Source organism: Petaurus breviceps, unplaced genomic scaffold, assembly GCF_028583685.1.
Source record: "Petaurus breviceps papuanus isolate PSGF00001 unplaced genomic scaffold, PetGlider_PUasm1.0 90823, whole genome shotgun sequence".
Taxonomy (NCBI): domain Eukaryota; kingdom Metazoa; phylum Chordata; class Mammalia; order Diprotodontia; family Petauridae; genus Petaurus; species Petaurus breviceps.
The window spans coordinates 15,484,503-15,508,259 of NW_027187352.1; the positions used below are offsets into that span (position 1 = coordinate 15,484,503).

At 38.2% G+C, this 23,757-nt stretch overlaps 1 protein-coding gene across 2 annotated transcripts in view; it reads right to left on the reverse strand.

The window, feature by feature from the left end:
• Positions 1-15,282: 15,282 nt before the first annotated feature.
• The window catches only part of RAB30 (RAB30, member RAS oncogene family), a 117,302-nt gene continuing 108,827 nt past the window's right edge, over positions 15,283-23,757 (reverse strand). For both annotated transcript variants that reach the window (XM_069070957.1, XM_069070958.1), the window contains 2 exons: positions 19,672-19,855; positions 15,283-17,088 (listed from right to left, as the gene is read on the reverse strand). In XM_069070957.1, coding sequence (XP_068927058.1) covers positions 16,838-17,088; positions 19,672-19,855 — 435 coding nt within the window. In that variant the 3' untranslated portion in view covers positions 15,283-16,837. The remainder of the gene's footprint in view (positions 17,089-19,671; positions 19,856-23,757) is intronic.

Sequence of the window (23,757 nt, forward strand, 5' to 3'; positions counted from 1 at the left end):
CTAACTGTAAAAGGAATTTCCTTTAGGAATTACAGACCTTAGTGTATTACTGGAATATTCAAAAAAGATTGGCCCAAGATCTCACATGGGAAAAACTAAATATATGAAAATTTGCTATTTTCCAGGCATGATATGAAGTTGGATGTCCAATCTATTATGTTAGCAATCATATATGTATACGTGTGTGTATTGGACAAGCATCTCAGATAAAGTGGGTCTTGACCTAAATAGGAAAAAGAAAATAGGCTGACTTCTACTTGGAAAATAATCAGTGTTTTCTTTATTCCAAGGTACTTCCCTGCATATAAAATTTTTTTCCCATTATTTCCCAGTAATCTGTATGGTTATTAATCTTAGAACACCAAGGAATCAGAGTTGTGGGCGACCCTGCAAATAATGGAGAGATGCCTGATTAGCACACATAATCTGCAACCTATTGCTTCAGTACTCAAGAAGGGATGTGATCCAAAAAAAAAAAAAAAGAATGGTCATAAAAGGAATGAGATAATATAAAATTTAATATTTAATAAAATATAAAAAATAAAATGAGAAAGAAGCAGTATGGTCTGAATGCCTCCTTGGTGCCCATGAAATATGTAATAAGACCTAAATGAAAACCTCGTGCATGTTGGACAGATGCTCTGGGTGAGAATCTGGAATCTGAACAAGAATCATACAGAAAGGAAAGGTACATTTAGGTGGTGGTGATCATCCATGGAACAAAATATCCACTTTGGTAAAAATATGGATCCAGTGAAATATGAGGAAAGTTTAATGTTTACTGGGTTCTTAGATTTTTCTGTAAAGATGCTTACATACCTAATACTTAGAATTATATTCTGAACATCCCTAAGTAATATAGAAGTTAGAGCTGGGGGGGTGTGGGGGGGGGGAACCTTTGCAGTCTAGGACCAAGATGTCTTCATTTTCCAGGTAAGAATCCTAAGGCTCTTTCCTTAATTTCTGAGGGAAATTTCTGAGGAAACTCGCATTTCTTTGATTGAAAAAACATGGAAAGGGAGTTTTCTCCTAAACATCCTTCTATTCTAAGTCACAGAAATTGCAGAGGACAAGAGACTTCACTATCTCTAGAATAATTACCACTTTTCCTGTAGCAGAAAAAGTGGTGTCCTAGATCCTAGCTAGTATAATGGCATGATTTTCTCTCTGTAAAAGAAGGGAGGAGGGGTCAGCTAGGTGGCACAGTGAATAGAGCACCAGCCCTGGGGTCAGGAGGTCCTGAGTTCAAATCCGGTCTCAGACACTTAACACAAAAACTAGCCATGTGACCTTGGGCAAGTCACTTAACCCCGATTGCCCTCCAAAAAGCAAGATAAATAAATAAAAGAAGGGAGGAGGACAGGAGGTATGGCTCTGGGCCTGGATTGGTCCTGATGTCTAGAGGAAGCCTGGTGGCAAAGGGGCCAGCACAAGTAACCAGATAGTTAACAGATCTGGATCATTGCTGATTAAGAAACAATGAGACATGGGGTGGTCAGGTAGCACAGCAAGTAAGAGCCACCGGCTCTAGTGTCGGGATGACCTGAGATTGAATCCGGGCTCAGACACTTAGCACCCACCCAGAGACACCTGGCCATGTAACCTTGAGCAAGTTACTTAACCCCAATTGCTTAGGGGCAGCCAGGTGGCTCAGCAAGTAAGAGCATTGGCTCCAGTGTTGGGATGACCTGGATCAAATCCCGGCTCAGATACTTAGCACCACACCCAGAAATAACTGGTCGTGTAACCTTGAGCAAGTTACTTAACCCCGATTGCTTAAAAAAAAAAAAAGAAACAATGAGACAGTTGATATACTCACTGATAGCAACCAGGACAACTCCATATGCAACTTTGTAATGGTAACAAGCTACAGTCTACTTATACCCACTACATATTTGCCTCTCTATTGCTCTTTGGGTCACCTGCAATTTTGATTCTTTGGAGATTGTGGTCTCCATGTTTTCTGTACTGAGTTAAAAATCTGCTTTGATGCGACTTCTGTCCATTGAAGCTGATTCTGCTCTCTGAAACCAGACAGAGTGATCTTCCCTTCAAATATTTCATATTTGATATTTCAGATTTTGATACTTGATATGGAATCAAAATCTGATATTTCATATTCAATAAATAGCACTTCAAATATTTCAAGGCAACTTTTCTACCTCTTTCTCCTCCCCAAGTCTTTTCTGGTTCCTTCCACTGATCCTGGATTAATCTCCTTCAACATGACTGGTTCTTTATTTCCCGTTTACTAAAACTGCTTCCTGGGTTAGATTTAGTAAATACTACATGCAGTATCCTAAAAACTTAGGTTAGCTGCATGTGGCTTCCCCACAGAGCTAGAAATGGGGTAGTTCTGTTCTTGAAGTTCACAATAGAAATAAATGTTCATAGTAATGGCCCAAAATACTAAATATAAGCCTATTAATTGCCTCTTGGCTTCTCTAGCTCTTTGAAGCACTCAATTAAAATATGCCTAATGTATTCAATAACAGCAAACATTTGGGATCATCAAATACCTGTGGAAGGGAGTTGGTGGCCCATAAAATACAAAGAAATCAATTTCTTTATTTGCCAAGTGACTGGTTTCTGGAGTGTTTTCTTGTTATTGCCCAAATGAAAAGGACCACATTGTGTCTTTGAGGTATAAAAATTCAATATTTGGAATTCTCCCAGTAAGAGAAGTACTGCAGTCTCCACCAGTTCAGGACCAGTCATGTTCTAATGATCTTTGATGGTTTATGGATTATTATATCCTGCCAAAAACAAAGAAGTCCACATTCCATAGCTTAGCATTCTAGACTTTCTGTAATGTGATTCTTCTCTCTTTTTGCCGTCATCTCTTGCTATGTCTCACCATGAACTTTAGGTCCTGAGAAAACTGGACATCTTGGACTCTGTGGAGTATATCTGGCTCTTTCCTGCCTCCGGACCTTGGTTCATGCTGTTCCCTGGGTCTGAAATACTCTCCTTTCCCACTCTCCACATGTCAGAATCCTACCCATTTTTTAAGATCCATCTTCAATGCTACATATTCCATAAAGCCTTCTCTAATTATCTAGTCAAAAATTATCTTTCTTAGAGCTTTGATGGTGTGTGGCACTTTTAATCTCTCATGCATTTGTTATTTCCTCTTTGGCCCTCCCTCTGCCTTATTCTGGGAGTAGGAGTGACATGGACAGAACTTCATTTAAGCACTTATTTGGCCCATTTAACTGGTTAGCAGCAATGGGAAGCAAACTTGCGGCACACAATATAGCAAACATTTCCCTTTCTTCAAGAAGTATATGACTTTTATTCTCTTCCATCCTTCCTTTCATCCTCATGAGGCTCATGGACATTGTTCCGTTCTTTCCTCTCCCCAAATAGTGGTTTATTTTGCTCTATCATTCACACACATTAGCATTCTAGTTCTCATGCCAAGGTCCCATCCAAGCTTAGGAGATATCAGTTTGGATGTGCTTCATTATCAGTGTCTGAGTTCACCCTCTGGTTTTCTTGACTTGGGCACTGCTCATTTAGCATTCCTTTGACATTCTAGGAGACTACTCCTCATTTCCTTGTGTACATTAAGTCCAGTAGGAAACTTCACTCTTAGGATTCTTTTTATTATCAGCACCTGTATTTATTGAGATCAAATGCTTGAAAAATGATAAGGCAAAACAATACAAATGGTAAACTGAAGCTACCAAAGTTTTTTTTCTAAAAATGTAGAAGCCTAGGGGTAGCTAGGTGGCACAGTGAATAGAGCATTGGCCCTGGAGTCAGAAGGACCTGAGTTCAAATCTGGCATCAAACACTTAACCCTTACAAGCCTTGTGACCTTGGGCAAGTCACTTAACCCCAATTGCCCTGCCTTCCCCCCCTCCAAAATAAGTCTAAAAAAAATTAAAATATAGAAGCCCATCCTTGAGTCTGGTCTAACTGCTGCCCAAGCATGATTTTAGGGGTACTCCTGGCTTCTCCCATTTCCCCTACAAGTTGCTCTCCTGGCTATCATAATGCTGTTTTGCACTATTTGTATGTATGTCTTATCTTCCCCCAAAAAATGGTAAGCTTCCTTAGGGCAGAAAATGTTAGGTGGTACTAGTGAAATAAAGGTTTTCCATCTATTTAGGAGGCATTGTTGATCAAATTCAAAACCCTTCTTAATTGGGTACCATGATTCTGTTTGATGTCCTGCAACTATGAAATACAGGGAAATGAATAGTATGTAAAAATAATTTGAAAGAACTGGGGATTTTTAGCCTGGAGAAGAGGAGATGGGGAAACATGAAGATGTCTTCAAATACTTGAAGGGTTTTCATGTGGAAAAGGTATTAAGTTTATTCTGCTTGACCCAGTGGGGGCTAATAAATGGAAGTCACAAGGCGGCAGATTTCAGCTTAATATAAAAAGCAGCTTTCTAAATATTAAATCTGTCCAAAAGTAAATTGGGTTGCCTTGGGAGACAGATGGGGAGACTCCCCATCAATGGAAGCTTCACATGAAAGCTGGATGACTTCTTATAAGAAACATCCTAAAAGATTCATGCTTCTGGTAAGAAGATCCTTTGAGTCCAAATCCTGTGTTTTTTCCACTCTGAGTATTTGTTTAATTTATATTTGTTGAATTTTTGAAAAAATGGAGAAAATATCGATCTGTCACCACTATAAGAATACCCCAAAACTCATGCCTTTTCCCTGATAATCAGTAATGTCATCCTACCTATACAGAGGAGTTTATAGAATCTCAAAGTTAAAAGATACCCCAGACAACATCTAATCTATAGCATCATAGAACATTTAAACTGGAAGAGATGTTAGAGATTATTTGGTTTAATTTGCTAATTTTACAAATGAGAAAACCAAGTCCCAGAGACTCCTGACTTGAAGCATGAAGTCCCTCTACAACATCTCCAACATGTATTTATCATCATGTGTTTGTACCTTAGTTGTCTTATGTACGTAAGAGATCCCCATGTGTAAAATTCATTTGCTTTTGGAAATATTAATAGTTTTCTGAACCCCAAGCAAGGGAACCATTAAATGTGTATTTACATAAAGGTACAGGTGTAAGCAATTTTCATTCAGGTTTTTTTTTTAAGCTTAATTACAAGTAAACAAGTCTTCATGGACAGCTAAGTAACATAGTGGAATGAGTGCTAGGCCTAGTCAGGAAGACTCATTTTCCTGAGTTCAAATCTGATCTCAGACACTTAATAGCTGTGTGATCCTGGGCAAGTCACTTCTGTTTGCCTCAAATTTTCTCATCTGTAAATGAGCTGGAGAAGGAAATGGCAAACCATTCCAGTATTTGCCAAGAAAACCTAAATGGGGTCATGAAGAGTTGGACACAACTGAAAATGACTGAACTACAACAAAATAAGTCTTTGCACATTCATCCTTTTCATAAAGTAGATTTTTGCTCCATTTTACTCATCATGATTATCTTTTTTTTTTAAGCAATCAGGGTTAAATAACTTGCCCAAGGTTACACAGCCAGTTATTTCTGGGTATGATGCTAACTATCTGAGCCCGGATTTGATCCCCAGGTCATCCCGACACTGGGGCCAGTGCGCTTACTCGCTGAGCCACCTGGCCACCCCTAAGCAATTGGGGTAACTTGCTCAAGGTTACACAGCCAGGTGTTTCTGGGTGGGTGCTAAGTGCCTGAGCCCAGATTCGATCCCCAGGTCATCCCAACACTGGAGCCGGTGCTCTTACTTGCTGTGCTACCTGGCCGCCCCCATCATGATTATCTTAATAATGAAAACTTGGAATATAATAAATAGTCTGATGGTTTGGCAATTCTATTCAAGTGGAGAACTTATTTTCCTACAATGCTCTCTCTTTATTTCTGGCATAAACTCATGTGGTGAGCACTCAGTAAATATGTGTTAAATTGAGTTGAATTGAAGATGGAAACAGTACTTTTAAGGATGAAGTCAATATATGGAATGCTTTCTGTGTTTAAAAATTCTGCTTCTCAGGACATAAGAATGAGAAAGAAACTGTCTCCCACATGCTTAGGCTCATAGAATTTAGAACATAGAAGGTGAGAAAAATGAGCCTCAAAGAGGTGAAGCAACTTGCCTAATATTTATAGCTACTAAGTATTAAAGCCAGGATTTAAGAATCCAGGTCCACTCACTCCAAATCCAGCTTTATTTCCATGGGACCATGCTACTTCTGATAGGTTACCTACAAATTTGATTGGTAAAGAGGACTTCTTCCTGAAATTCCATTCAGAATAGCAACTTAGTCTTTGTGAAACTAAACTTTCTCAATTCCCATATCTAAAACATAGTCTGATAAGGGACTTTGGATGTACCAATGGGTTGTCCATTACTGATTGAAACATTCTTAATTGTTTTACTTATTTAAAATTTTTAGTTGTCCCACCTGGCAGCCTTGTAGAATGGAGATAGGATTGTACCTGAAACCAAGAAACTTGGGTGTGAATTGTATCTCTGACATTCAGTAGCTGTGTGAAAATGAGCAAGTCATGTCACTAAGCCACTATTTTCCTATATGTAAAATGGAGATAATAATAAAATGTGTACTACCAGCCTCACAGGGTTGTTGTGAGGAAGGTACTTTGTAAACTTTCAATACTATGTAAATGTGAATTATTTTTAGCAAGATGAATGTGTTGTACCCAGTGATCTCTAAACTCCCTTCTAGCTCCAACATTCTTTTTGTCCACCTATAGGACTTGATGTGGATGTCTTCAAAGTACAACAAACAGTAAAACAACTTAATTAGGCAACTTCCTCAAAACCAAAAAAAGGTATAATTTCTATGAGAATTATTTCATTCTTACTCAAAGCATGATTTTTCTTTTTTTTTTTCAAAATGTTCCAATCTTTTACTCGTTACCTTTCCACAGAATGTTTCTTGACAATTGTTTTTGAGGTACCACTCCTCAATTGTATAAGAGCCATTCTGGCTTTTAAAGAGTTACAAAATCCATTTTTTATCATAGTTTATGAAAACAAAAGGATTTGATTAAGTATTAACACTTGTCAGTACCACTTAAAATCAATCCTCAAGGAAGGAATTTTTGCTTAACTTTAAGAATCAGAGATGCTCAAGGGAGAATGAATGTTATTTGTCTTCTTGGTATCTCTAGCCCCTAGCAGAGTGCCTTGCATAGAATAAGAAACTATTAAGTACTTGATGAATTGAAGATTGAGAAATAAATTCACAGTATGCCATGCAAAATCTGCTCAGCAAAGTCAAGCTGGGGTTTTTTCAAGGAATGTGTTTTCACTAGAAATGAAGGCACAGTAAAAAAGGTCCTAAATGTCATCAATCTTTATCAAACTGTTTTTCTGAAGAATTTTCCCAGATAGTAAAAACACAGTTCTGGTGTCCTAAAGTTTACTTCATAATTATGCCCAGAGCCATGCATCATTCAGTTATGTAGATAGACTGAGTTTTTGCATTAGATCCACTTTTCTGCTTTTGATTCCCTGATTAGTGAATGGATCGACATTCTACCTACCATACCTTAAAATATTTAAATTTTCTTAGAATGTACTTGTTGATCTTCGTTTTTGTCAGAGAGCCACTGAAAACTTCTATAAGCATTCTGCAGTTATAGACCGTGCTAAAGAATGCATTTGCTAACTAATCACATTCAAAAAACTTTATGATCCATTGCTGTTCCTTGGAAAGTGGCCCGTTAGTTTTGTTTCACTGTTATGTAAGTTAAGCTATTCTTATTTAGTCTAATTCTATCTATGTAACTCAGTTAAACTAAATTCATTCATTGTTTCAATAAGCTGGTGGCTGATAATCCTAATAAATTAAACTTTTCTATTTTACCTTATCCTTTGTTATTCTCTGTAAGAGACTTTTGAATTTTGAATATCTGTGACTAGAGCTTAGTGCATGCATAGGAGGTAGAAAGCAGCAGTAATCTCATGTTGTAAATTACATTCATCTAATGTGTGAAATTCATGTATGAAATTGGATTTCTTATTATCAGTGGAGAGGTTCCCATAAAGATCAAGGCAGAAGGTCTATAACAAAGTTCAACAAGCAGAAACTTATGGTTCCCAAGGATCCAATGCAAAGGAGGACATGTATCTTCTTGGCAGGAGCATATAACAAATGAGGGACTCTTCTGAAAGTAAGAGTAGGCAGATAAAGTAAAGTAGATGTGTTGTATGCTATAGGGAGAAGAGACATTAGATGATTTGTGTAGTGAGGATAGGGGACCAATTGGGTCCCATAGAACCAACAAGGGCAGACCAGGAAGCTAAAAACTCAGCAGGAAGAATTAAGAATCTAGCTATTGAAAAAGAGGAGAAAATGGCAAGCCCAGTATTGTCAGTTCTGTTCAGAGACCCACAGCTACCCCATGACAAGATGTCAATAAGAATTAAATTCTACTGGTACATCTAAAAATTGAGAAGCCTCCCTGTATTTTTAGTGAAAGAAAAAAAAAATTCACAAAACCAAAAATAACCATTTATGAGCAAATAAGTTTAGAGTAAAAAAGATATGAAAATACATATTTGTAATCACAAGTCATCACACATTTCTCCAATATTGGTACAAAAAGGGAATCTATGGAGAATTAGAAGTTGGTTATTATTTATCCTAACATTCATTATGAGAACAATAAATTGTTTTGTGTTGTTTTTTTAATACCTATGTTGTGTTTTGTTTTCCCACAGAGATAAGGACATAAGGACAAAAAATGAATTATTTGATAGAAATGGTTAGTGAGAATTTACAAATGGGAGCAATGTAATCAACTCTCTCTCCCCAGAGGGACAAAACAAAAGATAACAGATTTAAATTGTACTGTGAGGTACTTAGGTTAAAAAGTTAAATTTTCGGAAAGTAAAGCATTTGAGACAGTTGGGATATTTCAGTTTTCAATCAAGAAAACTAGCAAAGGATTATGGGAATAGGACAACACCTCAGATAAATAAGAAGCAGTGTGGTATAATGGATTGAGCCCTGAACTTACAGTCAAGGAGGATGTTCAAATCCTGTCTCAGGTACTGCACTTACTATTTAAAACCCCTAGGCAATTCACTCAACCTTTCTATCCTCACTTTCTTCATCTGTGAAATAAGGGGATTTGAATTTTATTCATTTATAGTTTCTTCCAACTTTGAATCTATAATCCTAAATTTTGTATGGGAAGTAAGATCTCATGGGTATTAGCAGTAAAAAATAAGGAAAAAACTCATGCTTTAAATAATAATGGTTTGCAACTATTTAGTACTTGAGCATTTAAAAATCCATTTCCTCACAACAGTCCCATGAGGGAGGTAACATGAGGGTTACAGTCTCCATTCCCATACCTGGGAACTAAAGATTAAAGAGGTTATATGACTTAACCAAGGTTACATGCCTAATAACTGTTAGAGTCAGATCTTTATCCTTTATCTTCGAACTCCAAGTTCATTTAGCTTTCTACTATACCATGGTACATTTCAGATTTATGAATGGATCATGACAACCATTTCCTGTTCAGAGCTCTTTACTAACCTATATTAGCTTGTTCTTAATTAAAGAATTTTTTAAAAAACCGATAGCCCACATTCAAAAAAGAGCTGCACTTGTTTCAATATATTTATATTTTCTATTTATTTTGAGACCTAAAATAACTTGTCTTGAAGTCAATCCTTAGGTGCTTATCAAAAACCTAACTCATTCCCATTTAGAAGTATCTGTTGTGACAGTATGTTGCTCATCCACTCCTTGGCCACCAGGTAACAAATATTAATTTGTTAGGGCATAGACTTCTCTTTCCTTTGTGGTGTCTTGCTTTTACCAGGCAAACTGTTAAGTGTATGTTAAAGTGCAATGAACCTGAGGAAATGCAATATTAGAGCACAGATCATTTTGTGGCCATTAAAAAAAATTACAAAGGGAAAATGTAAAAACTTGAAAGAATGAAAACTAGGCATTCCTAATGTTTACTTTACACATTCTGGAGGAATTCTGGAGGTTTCTTTTAGAAAGGGAATATGAAAAGAGAACAAGATCATTCTGCTTGACCCCAGAAAGCAGAACTTGGGAAAATGGAATTTGCAGAGACAGATTTTTACTCAAAACAAAGAAACTCCGTAACAATTGTACCTATTTGATATAGAGGAAATTCCTATTCAGGTGTTGGCCTGGATCATTACCTCTAAGGTCCTTCTCAATTCTGAGATTCTGCCATTCTGAATTAATTATCAAAAATTAGAATGGGCTGCCTCAGTAGACAATGGATTCCCCATCTCTGGAGGTCTCCTATTAGGTGTTAGAAGACCACTTGTCAGAGAAGTTTTAGAAAGCAAAGGTTCTTAACCAGGGGACCAGAAACTGATTTCAGGAGAGCTATGAATTTTTAAATATATACATATATATACCTCCATACATACACACACATATATACATAGGTGTATTTCAATATAATTGGTTTGACTGATAATCTATTTTATTTTATGGATTTTAAAACCTTATTCTGATTAGGGGCCCATAGGTTTCACCACACTGCTAAAGGCATCCATAGCACAAAAAAGGTTGAGAAACCCTGCTATTGAGAAATCATAGATTTAGAACTGGAAAAATCTCAAAGGCCATCTAATCCAACCTCTGAATCTTTGAGCTGAGGAGACTGAGAAAGGTTAAGTGACCTACTGAGGGTTACATGAGTAGTAAGTGTTGGTGACAGGATCTGAATCCAAGTCCTCTTACTCCACAGCCAGGTGCCACACAGATTTCTGCTCAGGTATAGATAGGAGTAGAGAACAATAGTCATGAGGTCTCTCCCAACTCTGAGAGTCACATGGAGACATAATAAGCATGAGGGAGCCTTGGTCTACAAGCTAGTTATACTTGATGCCATTGACTTCACTAGCAGAGATTACTCATAGCTGTCTTTTCCAAAATGAGGGCTTTTTTCCCCTTCTTGTCTGTGTTGAAGTTCCCTTTTATATACTCACTTCCTCATTTTCAAATCAAGTTTGCTCAAGTGAATAAAAACTGACTCACCTGGTTTAGTTTTGTATGAGAACAGAAACTCAATGGTTACCCAAAGCTTACTGAAAGTTATAACCATTCCTCATGCCCTGCATTTCAGAGCACTGGTTAGTGGCAAGAGTTTGCACTTGGTCGAAAGACCTGGGTTCAAATATTTCATCTACCACAGTTAACTACGTAACCTTAGGTAGGTAACTCACTTACCTCTTCTAAGTCAAAGTTTCCTCCTGGTAAAATGGGGATAATACTTTTATTACTCCACAAGGTCCTTGTGAAGATCAGGTGAGATAATTCATTAAAATGCTGCAGAGCACAATCACTTTATTTGGGTATTTTTGTGTAGTTTTTAAATATATTTTCAAATTGTACTCACCTGAAAAGACTTTCTGAAATGTCCAAATGACATCCACTGTGCCATTTCTCAAGGTTGGGGCTAAATGTTTTTTAATGTAGTGTTTTATGTTGGGCCTTTATATCAGGACCATTCTGACTGTGCTGAAAGGGCCACACCATGAGAATCCTGTTATTGCAACCTTCCTCTGTTCTCTAAGATGAGGAAATCACTAATAGGATATAAACAGGTCCAGAATGAGAGAAGACCTGAGTGACGGAGAACAAGCCTGCTTCATTTTACATCTGTCACCTAGAAAAGCCAAGTTACTTGCTTAGAGTCACAGTAAGTACCCAAGTGGGATGGGAAGTACTTTTTAAAAATGAAGAAAAACTTTTGAGAAAACACTGCAGTCAACAATTACTTAGTGAACATTGTGTAAGATACAGAACACTTTGTGCTATGTTAGATATAGGAAGGGATGATAACATAATGCATTGGACAACCTGTAAACGTATTTACTTTTAGACCATAAGGACCTTGCTTACGTGGCAATATTTGCCATATTATAAATGTGTTTAACACAAAGAGACATTGAGATATAATGAAGAGCACTGAGTTTAGAAGACCTAGCTTAGAATCCCAAATCTTTTATTTACTTTTATGTGACATTGGACAAATCATTTCTGCACCATAGGCCTCAGTTCCCTCCTCTATAGGTAGGACTAAATGATATTATGATCCTATGATCTCATTTCCAAAAGAAAAAGAAACTGAGCTGGAAAATTCTAGATCTACAAGCTCTTTTTGGGTTTGAATGTAAGCTCTAGACTCCCATGCCAGAAATGGCCTTTGATGGATGGCCTTGATCTTAGGTTAAGTTTTCTACTTAACTTATTAGTCCCTACTTAAAGAGCCAGGGTCAATATAGCTTTCCTGGCTGCCCGTGAAAGGTGACAAAAACCTGTCCCTCATCATAAAAGTTAAACCTCAGGAAAAAGTGGGCACAAAATTCCCTATAAGCTTGGGAGAGCAACTTTGTTGTATATGTAAACTATATTTCAATTGAGGAATGAAATGCAAACTTTTTGTTGCTTTTAATTTTCTAGTTTTGTTTCCAACAGTTCTTTTACAGATTTATAAAAGACAAATATATCTTCAGGGAATTGGACTGGAAATTAAACTTAATCCATTACAAAATCAAATATGATAAAAACTAGTTAAGCTCTTTCAGAAATATCCCCCAAAGAATGTGTTTGTAACATGTGTAACTTGATGTAGTAGAAAGAACCTTGGACTTAAAGTCAGGAGACACATGGGTTCAGATCCTGATTTCCACAGTTCTTATGCATATATGGACAAGTCAGCTTAGCTTTTTGGAGGTTTAGTTTCCTTATCTCTAAAATGGAGATGATAATACTTGTGCTGCCTACCTCTCAGCCTTGTGATAAAAAAAAAACATTTTGTAAGCACCACAGAAATCTGAGCTGTTTGGGGTTTTTTCTTAATCATAGCCTCATTACTAAGTAATTATTACTGGGTAATAAATTTTTAATATCCATATTTAAAATCACTGGTTTCTATATGTAGGGGAAAAAATTACCACATTTTCAATGTAGTTTTTCTCATCATAATAGATGCAAAGATCACAACATATTGAATGAGAACTCACAATTACAAAATCTCAGGTTTGAAGAGAGCTTGGAGGTCATATAATCCAACATGAACCTGAAGAGGAATCTCTAGCAATGGTTATCCAACCTCTACTTGAATCTGAACTAATAGGGACAGCTAGGTGGTACAATGGACAGAGCACTGGCCCTGGAGTCAAGAGGATCTGAATTCAAATGTGGCCTCAGAAAAGTCACTTAATCCAGTTGTACCCTGCCCCCCCCCTCAAATAAAAAGTCAGAACTAATGACAAACCCACTTCATCACATTCTACTTTTCAGCACTCTGTTAGGAAATCTTCCTCATATGGAGTCAATATCGATCTCTCTACAACTTCTTTCCAATGCTTTTAGTTTTTCCCTATGTGGCTGAGACAAATTTTTGCCCTTCTTCATGACAGCCCTTTCAGTAGATAAAAGCACTTATGGCCCCTTCTAAGCTAAATAGCCCCATTTCCTTTCAGTGATCCTCATGTAATGTAGTTTCTAGGCTCTTCACCATTCTAGTTACCTTCCTCAGAATATTCTCCAATTTATCATTTTCCTTTCTTGTCATTGTGGTTCTCAGGCCTAAACATAGTATTCCAGAGAACAGTGGAACTGTCACATGTTTTATTCTAGATACTATGTCTCTACCAATGCAACCTAGGATGTCATTAATTTTCTTAGCTGCCTGCCATGTCAAACTGGTGATACATATTAGGTTTGTGATGCACTAAATTCCTCAGATCTTTTCCACATGACCCGTTGTCTGTCTGTAGGCAACACATCTATCTCTACAGATGACTTTTTTTAACCCAAGTGTAGGACTTTACACTTAAACTCATTGAATTTTCTCCTATTATATTTAGCCCCATAGTCCTAGCCTGTTGAATCCTTTTAATCATCCATGTAAAGTATCTATCCCTCCCAGCTTTGTGGAATCTCAACAGCATGCAGTCTATACCTTCGTCTAAGTCATTAATAAAAATATTGAATGGTACCGAGTGCAGGGCAAATTCATGGGGCCCTCCACTAGAGATCTTCCTTCACATTGACTCAGTCATTCAATCTGTTCCAAATCTACCTAATTACAATATGATCTAACCCACATATCTCCATCTTATCCACAAAAACATTATGAAAAACTCTGTCAGCTGTTTTGCTGAAATTTAGGGTAACTGTTTACAGTATTCCCCTACCAGTGCCAGCACATAACAGTCACTTAATAAATACTCATAGATTCATTGATAGTCTAGTAGTCCAGTCAAAAGTAGATGAGATCATCCTTTCATTTTCTAAGTGCTCCCCTCATTCAGTTCACTTGGCTTACAAGTTGGTGGAAATTATGTTTTTGGAATCAGAATACCTCAAAAGCATCTACACCTCACTTCTACCCAAGACAAAAAAAGACATTGTTTTTTATAGGCCATTGCATCCAACCACATTGGGGATGACATTTATGTGAATGGAGAGAGTGAAGAAGTATGGACAGGAGAAAGTAGTGTGGCATAGTGGACTAGAAAATAAATGTTGGAAGGAGCCTGGCTACCTCTGAAGAAGTAGCACCACTTCTTCAGAGAGTCATAAAATCTCTTTATCTTTTGTTTAAAAAAAACTTACCTGTGGATATGGTACAAAGTAACAGCAAGAGTTTGGGTCTTGCCATTCTTGGGGCATTTGGAGGGACACTGAGAAGAAGGAACAGACCTAGAGGTAGGGAAGACTAGAAAAGATGCCATGTGAAAATTGGCAAAAGGAACTGGAGTTATTAGTGGAGAAGAATTTGGGAGCATGACATGATAGCTTTCTTCAAGACTTAGGAGCTGTCATGAGGCATTAGACTTGTTTTGCTCAGTCCCCTTTACCCTCTTCCCAGAAGCTAGACCTAGGAACCACAGATAGAAGTTGCAAAGAAGCAAATTAAAGTTCAGAGTAAGGAAAAATTTCCTAATAAGTTGTATCCTAGTGGAACGGGCTATTTTAAGAGGTATGAGATTTATACAAACAGACAGAATCTGTTCCTGAACCAACATCTGACCCAGTCCCTTCAGCCATGTGTACAGTCCCTCAGATGGAGAAGTCTAGAAGAAAAGGAAATGGGCAACCCTCAAGCCCAATGAAGAAATGCCAGAAATGTCTTTTCAGCACCATGTTGTTGTGATACAATTCAATTCCTTAGCTTTTGAATGTAATCATTGGAACTGAGGTCCTCTTCCATAATCACAGACTCACATGAACCCCTGTTCCATCATTCATCCCTTGTCACATCCTAAATAACACACTGCAAGAAGGTTCACAAGGATTGACAACATACAATGGTAAATTTGTTTCCAGTTTGCATTTACGTCAATGAGTAAAATGAAACATGTTAGATATATGGCACTAAAGACGGCATAGCAAAAACAAGGAAGTGCTTCCATTTTTAGTGGGCTTAGCCAAGTTATACATACATAGAAGTTGGAGAGTTAAAACACAAAAGCAACAAGAAATAACATGAAAGGTGATGAATCAAAGTTTTTCTATCACATGGAAGAGGTACCCAAATCATAACTGAACTTGCTTCTGTGAACTAGAATTTCCTAATATAATTGAGACAAACAAAAAAAATGGCTCTGGATATGTCTCACCTATTTCCTCACTCATGTGACAAGATATTAAAAAAAAAAACCTACACATCACATCTGGTTCTTGGTGGGTATGGCAAGCATTATCTCAATAGGCATTAACTATTCAAAGGCTTGGTGGGCTACCATCAAGACTGTGCTCTGCTTTGAACCCTGCATTGTCATCAGTAACCACAGTATTTTGGTCGGCTGTGCTCTATACATTTAACACTATCCTTAATTTCTTGGAGCTAATTTATTACCTTAGAACAAGATTACTATTTGCTGAACTTTTTTTGAAAAATCACTTTCAAATGTTTCCCTCTATATAGGGTTGGGGTTAGGGAACAAGGGGGAGGAGTGAAGAAGGGCAAAATGGCAGACGGTAAGGAAGAAGAAATGGTTCTTCTTTCCAACACATCAAAAGAGAAGTATAGCTCCTTCTGAACAACTCAGTTCTAATCTAGAAAAGGAGGTAATGAGACGTTGAGAAACAGCACTTTTTGTCATACTTCCCCTATTTATTTCTACATAACACATTCAGAGGATACTAATGTAGTAAAACGTTTGGTCTAAGGAATTGTCAGCTGAACCATTAGCACCAAAAGGAGTCACCAGGCCTAATAACCTTTGTTAGCCATGATTGTTACTGTTGGTTGTGGATCAAAGATCCTTTGAATTTCTCAATTCCAAAGTTCTTGAAAGGGCATATGGACAAGAGATGTAATACTTTGCAAACTCATTATGGAGTTGGTGCTGAAAATCCCTCAGGATGTGGCAGACCCACCATAGATATTGTAGTTGCCCTTCCCAGTGTTCGTTTGTCTGGCAGGCTAGAAAATCGAGGTGCTCAAAGGATCCCAGAGAAGACCCCGCCCATTTACCAAGTACTGGGCAGAATCACTCCTTTGGGGTGGCAAAGGAGGGAAGTTTTCCCTCCACTCAGTCCAGAAAGGCTGGTTTAGGGAGTTATTTTTTGCTTTTTTAAAAACAAAAAGCAACTATCACAGCACATGCTCAGCATCTCAGAGAGTTCCTAGTGCAATCTTCCTCTCACTCCAGCCCAAGCCTGCAAAAGGGTCAAACCATATGAATGTTCTGCTAGTGTTGGCCTGTGGACAGTGCCCTCGGCCTGCCATGCTTTTTTAAGCTCAGGAACCTGGAGAAGTCAGAAGGTCCAAAGAGCAAGAACCACCATCTTTGCTCCACCTCCCAGGAACTCCTGGCCTATCAGAGCAGGCATGGATTCTTTTCTCCTCTGCCTTTTACCAGCTTTTAGTTGAAATTACAACAAGTCAAATAGCTGATGCTTTTCCCTTCTCCTGGTAAAGGGGAGGCCACATTGTTCACAAGAGTATTCTGCCTGGCTTCACTGATCAGTCGGCATGCCAAGTCCAGGAATAGTTTCTCCACATTATCAGACTCCTTGGCTGAGGTTTCCAAGTAATACATGTCCTGAGCCTCGGAAAATTCTTCAGCTCTTTGCTGGGAGACTTCTCTCCTTTCAGCTAGATCAATCTTGTTGCCTGTAGCAAGAAAAAAACAAAAAAGAAAAAGAGGAGTCACCATTTGGGATTTGGTAAACTCAGAAACATCTTAATTGAATTCAGGCCTTAAAGTCAGCTCCCATTGGTGAGAAAAAAAGAAAGCTTACAGTTACTCTTACTGCCATTTATATTTTAGAATGCCACTGCCACCTAATGTAGTCTTTCACACGGAACTAACTGGCTCTTGCCCTTCCAGTCTCTCTCTACATCTTCATTTAATGTCTTTGGATGAAGTCCCAGAAAGTAGTGTTTTGACTCACAACCTCTGAAAGGTCTCTCTGTGATGTAAAACCCTCATTTTCCAGATACTGTGACTTACATTTTTTCCTGGTAAAGTGTTTCAAGCTTCTATCTACATTGAAACAAATAAAGGGGTCCCAGAGTTCTCTTGTAAAAAGTAATCTAGTTATGTGTAAGTTTTTAAGTTAAGCATATGGACTATGCTAATGGAGGTTTATGACAGTGAGTAAGTCTTGCAGTCTGGAACCATGAGCCACTATGTTAATCAGCCAGCGACTAAGGGAAACCCCAGCATTAAGATTTATACTGTAACAGCACCAATAATTTTGATGCCTGGGTTTCCAAAATCTGGGTTGCTATTTCTCACTTGATAAGACTGAAGCAAGCATTCTTAACAGCTAGGCTTGCTTTCATTATAGAAAATTGAGTACTAGCACTTTTACTTGACTGCTAGGGAAGGTAACTCTGAGGGGCAAATTTAGAAGTCAAAAATAGTCTTGGCATATTTCACTGAAAATCTCATTTCTTCTTAGAACATCTACCACTTGGAGAAGCCACATTCCTTTACATCAGAAAGCAGTTCTGACTGTTCCAGAAACAAAACAAAGCAATTTACCAAGTGGACTTCTCCAATAATTTCAGACTGTATAAGAGCAAGATTAAATGTAAGAAGGAAAAATAATTGCAGTCACCTAGATGTTTTCATGATTTAAACAAAAACAACTCACATTTCTTTAGTTCTGTGGCATACAATGACTTGCTCCAGGTCATATAACTTATTAGCTGAAAACATCTGTTTTTTAATCTTCATTGGTGATGTATAAAGAAAAGGCTTAAGGTAGAAAGAAAACCAATCAAGCCACCTGTACCATAGCCACAGCCCTCAGGTAGACATCTTTTTACTGCTATGCTTGATCTCTCCTGGCCTAAATCCCAAAGCTGCTGGTGAAGGTTCAAGTGTGCATAATCACTGATCAGAACTCCCTTTCTCCATATTTGCTTGACCGTACCTCCTCAACCTGATATCCCTTTAAAATTCACCATGCCCTCTCCTCAGGACATCACTGTGAGGTAAGTAGTCAGAGTAGTGAGTGCTATCTCCATTTTACAAAAGAGGACACTTGGGTTTCCAATTGAAGTGACTCACAGAGTTAATACGTGTCAGATTAATGATTCACAGTAACACAGATCTAGAACCAGAAGGGCCCTAGAAATCACATAGACCAAGGTCCTCATCTTATAGTTGAGGAGATGGCCCGAAGTGAAGTGACTGGCCCAAGGTCATATGAATTTCAAGTAGCAGACTGAGGATTAGAACCCGTATTTCCTGATCCCAATTCCTGACAATGAAATAACTTGTAAGTTATCTCAAGAGATATATTTTATAGCACAGTCTGTGTTTCAGAAAAATTTGAAGTCATTTTTGTGGATTATGAAGGCAATAAATGAGAGAAAAGCCATATAAAGGCAGGCTCTGTTATGAACTGTGTAACCTTGGGTGGGGCAGCTAGGTTAGGTGGAAAAGTGAATAGAGTACAAAGTCTGGAGTCAGAGAGACCTGAATTCAAATGTGACTTCAGACACTAGCTGTGTGACCCTGGGCAAGTCACTTAACCCCATTTGCCTCAGTTTCCTCATCTGTAAAATGAGCTGGAGAAGAAAATGGCAAACCACTGTAGTATCTTTACCAACAGAATCCCAAATGGGGTCACAAAGAGTTAGACAAAACCAAAAAATGACTGAACAAACTGAGCAAATTATTTCACTTCACTAAACCTCAGTTTTCTGAATTGTCAAATGAGGATAATATTCACAGTTTATCTCACAGAGTGATTATGAGGAAAGCCCTTGTAAAGAGATCTGTATATGGGAACTACTATTACTCTTGTTACTAACATGGACTCCAAGATATGGTTTTTGTACATTGACTAAATCTCTGATACCGAAAATCAGTATCTGCTTTGAGAATAAAGACAAAGTCATCTTCTCCGTGTGATAGTGAGCAGTGGATTTAGAATCAGAAATTTGGGTTTGACTGCCAGCTCAGCCATTTACAAGGTATATGAATAAGGGACATGCTTTCTCCAAACTTAAGTTTCTTCATGTGTAAAACAGAAATAATAACACTTGCACTGCTTCTACCTTACAGAATTGGGAGGTTCAAATGAGATTTTATTTATATGTAGACATAGATGGATATATACAATAACACTAATAAGATAGCATAGGTTATGTAAACACATATATAGTCCCTTATGAACCACAAAGTTCAATGTAAATGTGAACTCTTTATTATCGTGAGTTATTTTGAGCCTCACTTACCCACTAATACAGTGATGACCTTGTTGCTGGCATACTGTTCTATTTCTCTTAGCCATTCTGGAAGACATCGAAAGGATTCTTCACAGGTGATATCATAGGTGAGTATCAAGGCATTGGCACTGCGGTAGTAACTCTGGGTAATTGATCGAAATCGTTCTTGTCCTGCCGTGTCCCAGATCTGCAGCTTTGGGGACATAAGAAAAGGAAAGGGTTGGGGACAGAAAGAAAGCACTGGTTACTATGCCTTCATTTGGAAATGGCAGGGCTTCCAACCAAATGCTTCCATAGTCATTTTCTATCCTAGAAAAACATATAACACTTCTTATATATTATTAGTGTTTTAGGGTGGGAACCAGAACGTGAAAAGAGGGATGGAGTTTTTTTTTTTTTAATTTGTGGGGTTTTTTGGGTTGGTTTTTTTTTTCATTGGACTTCTTAAAAAATCCCTTTTCAGCTTTAGTTCTCAAAGATTTTTAAATTCAAGACACAGAAGAGTCAGACATTCCAGCTTATTTCCTTGGAAGCTGAAGGGCCATGCTCTTTCACATGACTTTTAGCATTGCAGTAAGCAATTGGAGAAGCAAAAAGAAAACCCACAACCCCTTCCCATTCTTCATTTAAAAGGCAGTTATTAACATATTTCTTCTGCAGATGACTACAGGAACAACAAGTGATAAGATCAAGCAATCCACAAGCATCACAGTACAAAGACAAAAGTGAAACAGTCCCTGACCTGTGGAAGTTTTCAATTTAGCAAGGGGAGCTGTACAAATAGAGGTCTGTACAAAACATAGACAAGAGAATTGGGGGAGGAGGGGAAAGACATCAGTGGCTGGTCAGGAAAGGCTTTATGTAGAAGGTGATTCTTGAGCTGAACCTTGAAGGAAGCCAGGGATTCTGAGAGGCTTGGGTGAGGAGGTAGTGCAGGTCATGATTAAAGACTAGTAAAAAGGCCAGTTTGGCAGGGCCACAATGTTTCTGAAGGAGAGTAATGTGTAATAAGACTGAAAAGGTAGGAAGGAGCTGAAGGACTTTAAATGCTAACCAGAAGAGTTGAACTTCAATCCTACAAGTAATCAGGCACTACGAGAATTTACTCAGGAGTGACACAGTCACTTTAGGAAAAGTCACATTGGCAGCTGGGTAGACTAGAGGAGAAAGAGACTTGAGGCAGGGAAACCAGTTGGAGGGCTAGGCTACTGCAGTAGGCCAGGCAGGTGGTTAGGAGGATTTGATCTAGGGTGCTGGTTCTTTGAGGAGGGGAAGGGGGATGTATGTAACAAATCATGGAGAGGTAGAAACAAGATTTGGCAAATAACTTGATAATAAGCTCTTTCCTAAACTTTTACAACAGGCAAACAGTATATCAACAGGCAAAGACAAAAGGAAGTCATAGTAAATCTCTCTATGGAATTTTGTATATATAATCCCATGATAATGGGTGGGAAATGGAGACTGGTGTATACTACAGCAAATTCATATAATGTTGCATGTTACTGTGTATGAATCTTATTCCCTTACTGTACTGTAAATTCCCAGAGGACAGGGACCATGTCTAATAATGTCTCTTCTCAATTTATTATCTCTCTGAGTGGGTAGAATACTACTCTGCAATCAAGAGGCACTTAATAATTGTTTGTTTTATCAAATGAGCATACAGCATGAAAGATCATAAGATCATGGATTTAGAACTAGAAGGCACCTCAAAGATCAACTGGTTTAAATACCTCATTTTACGGATGAGAAACTGAGAGTTACTACCCCATGCTACAGAAACCAGGGATTTTTCAAGTATCATAATCAAAATGGTCAGATTTGGTTTTCCCTGTTTTTTCTGAGGAGATCCATCCAAATGTATGGAAGTAAATGCAGCCAGCATCAGAATTGTGAGAGATGAAAAATGTTTAACTGAGTACTGTCAGTCTAGATAGACCTTGTAAATGGTGATGACCAGGAACTTTGAGTACAAAGGAACTTAGAAATGGAGTGGGCTTGACCCAGAAAAGATACTTGCTCTGGGAGTGTCTCTTCCAAGACAACTTGAGACTGGTCACTTATCACCCAGGCCTCCCATGGTACACACAAGTATTATTGGTCTGTAAATTGCCTCAGCAGTCCCAGATCTTCTACTGACTACCTTCTCTCTACCTTCTTGGCATGTAGTTAGCACATGTCTTAAGTTTTATTTAAGTTTCTCTTTCCCAGGGTCTACTAAGTGACCCCCAAAATAAGGCCAGCATGTATCGCTTGTCTCTCCAAGGTCAAGAAAGCCTAACTTTCAGTCAATTAGCATTTATTTAGGTCTGGCTATGTGTCAGGCACTACACAAAGCCCTGGGGAAGAAAGGCCAAAGACAGTCCCTGCCTCCATGGATCTAATAGTCTAATGAGAGAAACAACATGGAAGCAGCAATGACGTGCCCCAAGTAATCATGAATTTGGGGTCTGAAGTTTTTATCTAATGGTTCAAGGCCTGAAGTGATCTGTACTCTTAGTTGATGAACTGTTTAAACTTACCATATAAACTTGGCTCCATTCTATCACTGACAGTTTCTCATATGGTCACTTACTGTACTTCTTAGGTCTCAAGATGTCACAGATTTCTGTTGTCTATCCCATGAATACTCCTGCTAACAGAGCCATTTAACCCAAGAAGTAATGCTGGCTTACACAGCTTCCTTAGGGCTCTTCCAGACTCAGTATGCTTAAGCCTTTATTTTCTCTTCATTTTAACTTTTATTCCTTTAGTCAGTTGTAAAGTCCTTTTTTTTTTTAACCCCAACCTCTTTCTTGGGCACATTAGAAAGTCAGTGTAGTATCCTGAAGAATGGACTTGGAGTTAGGAGACCTGGCATCAAATCCCATGCCAATACTAACTAGCTACATTACCTTGGGTAAGCTATTTTACCTGTCTAAGCCTCAAGTTAGTATCTCCATCTGTAGAATGGGGATAATATCACTTGTAATGTTTATCTCACAAGGTTGTTGTGGGGAAAGTACTTTGTAAATTTTTTTGGTTTGTTTTTTTTGGAGGGGGGAAGGCAGGGCAATTGGGGTTAAGTGACTTGCCCAAGGTCACAAGGCTAGTTTTTGTGTTAAGTGTCTGAGGCTGGATTTTAACTTAGATCCTCCTGACTCCAGGGCCAGTTGTTCTATTCACTGCACCACCTAGCCACTGCAGTACTTTGTAAATTTTAAGGTATTAAAGATATAGTTATTACTATTAAAAAGAAGAAAGGTAAGGCCAGGCAAATATGGGTAAGGAGGAAATCAAGATTCCCAGTGACTAGGCAAGGGCCAATGGCAACAGGAGACACAGAAAAGACCTCCAACCCAAGAAGTCTATGATGTAGGTGAAAAGAAATCAAGCAGAGTTTTAGGAAATTGGTTTGCTGAGTCTTTTTCCTGCCTAGGGTCCAAAAAATTTTTAAAACAATTCATGTTTCCACGAATTTTATGTGGCCTTAGTCAAGTCATTCATTGGAGTAATCTAAGCCTCTGTGGAAAATAATAATACTTTAATTGCTTAAAGGCAGGGACGTGGATCAGATGATTCATGATTATAATATCAAAGAGACAGGGAATATCTTAACCTCTGTGTTCTCAGTTCTTGGAATACCCACAACAAGTTTGATAGATACTTGGTGTTCTTCCAGAGGAAATGGTTATTGGCCCTGGAGTCTCTGGCATGTTCCAGGCAATGCCACTGTAGATTTAGAGATGGAAGAGATCTTGGACATCATCTAGCCCAAATGTGTCATTCTGCAGATGAGGAAACTGAGCCCCAGAAAGGTGAATTAACTCACTCAAGGACACACGGGTAGGAAGTGGCAGTGAGACTTCAAACTCGAGTCTTCTGACCCCCTGACAGGCTAAGTTACAACTGGACTACCATTCAGTCTTCCACATTGTATTAGAAAAATAATTTTTGTTCAGAAGACCCTGAGTCTGAGTCCCACCTCAGCTGCTCACAAGCTGTGTGACCTCAGAACAAACTTCTTTCTAATTTGGTTTTCTTATATGTAAGAATGGAAATACTTAGGACTAAATGCTACAAATCACAAGCTATAAAAAAACATGCAAATCA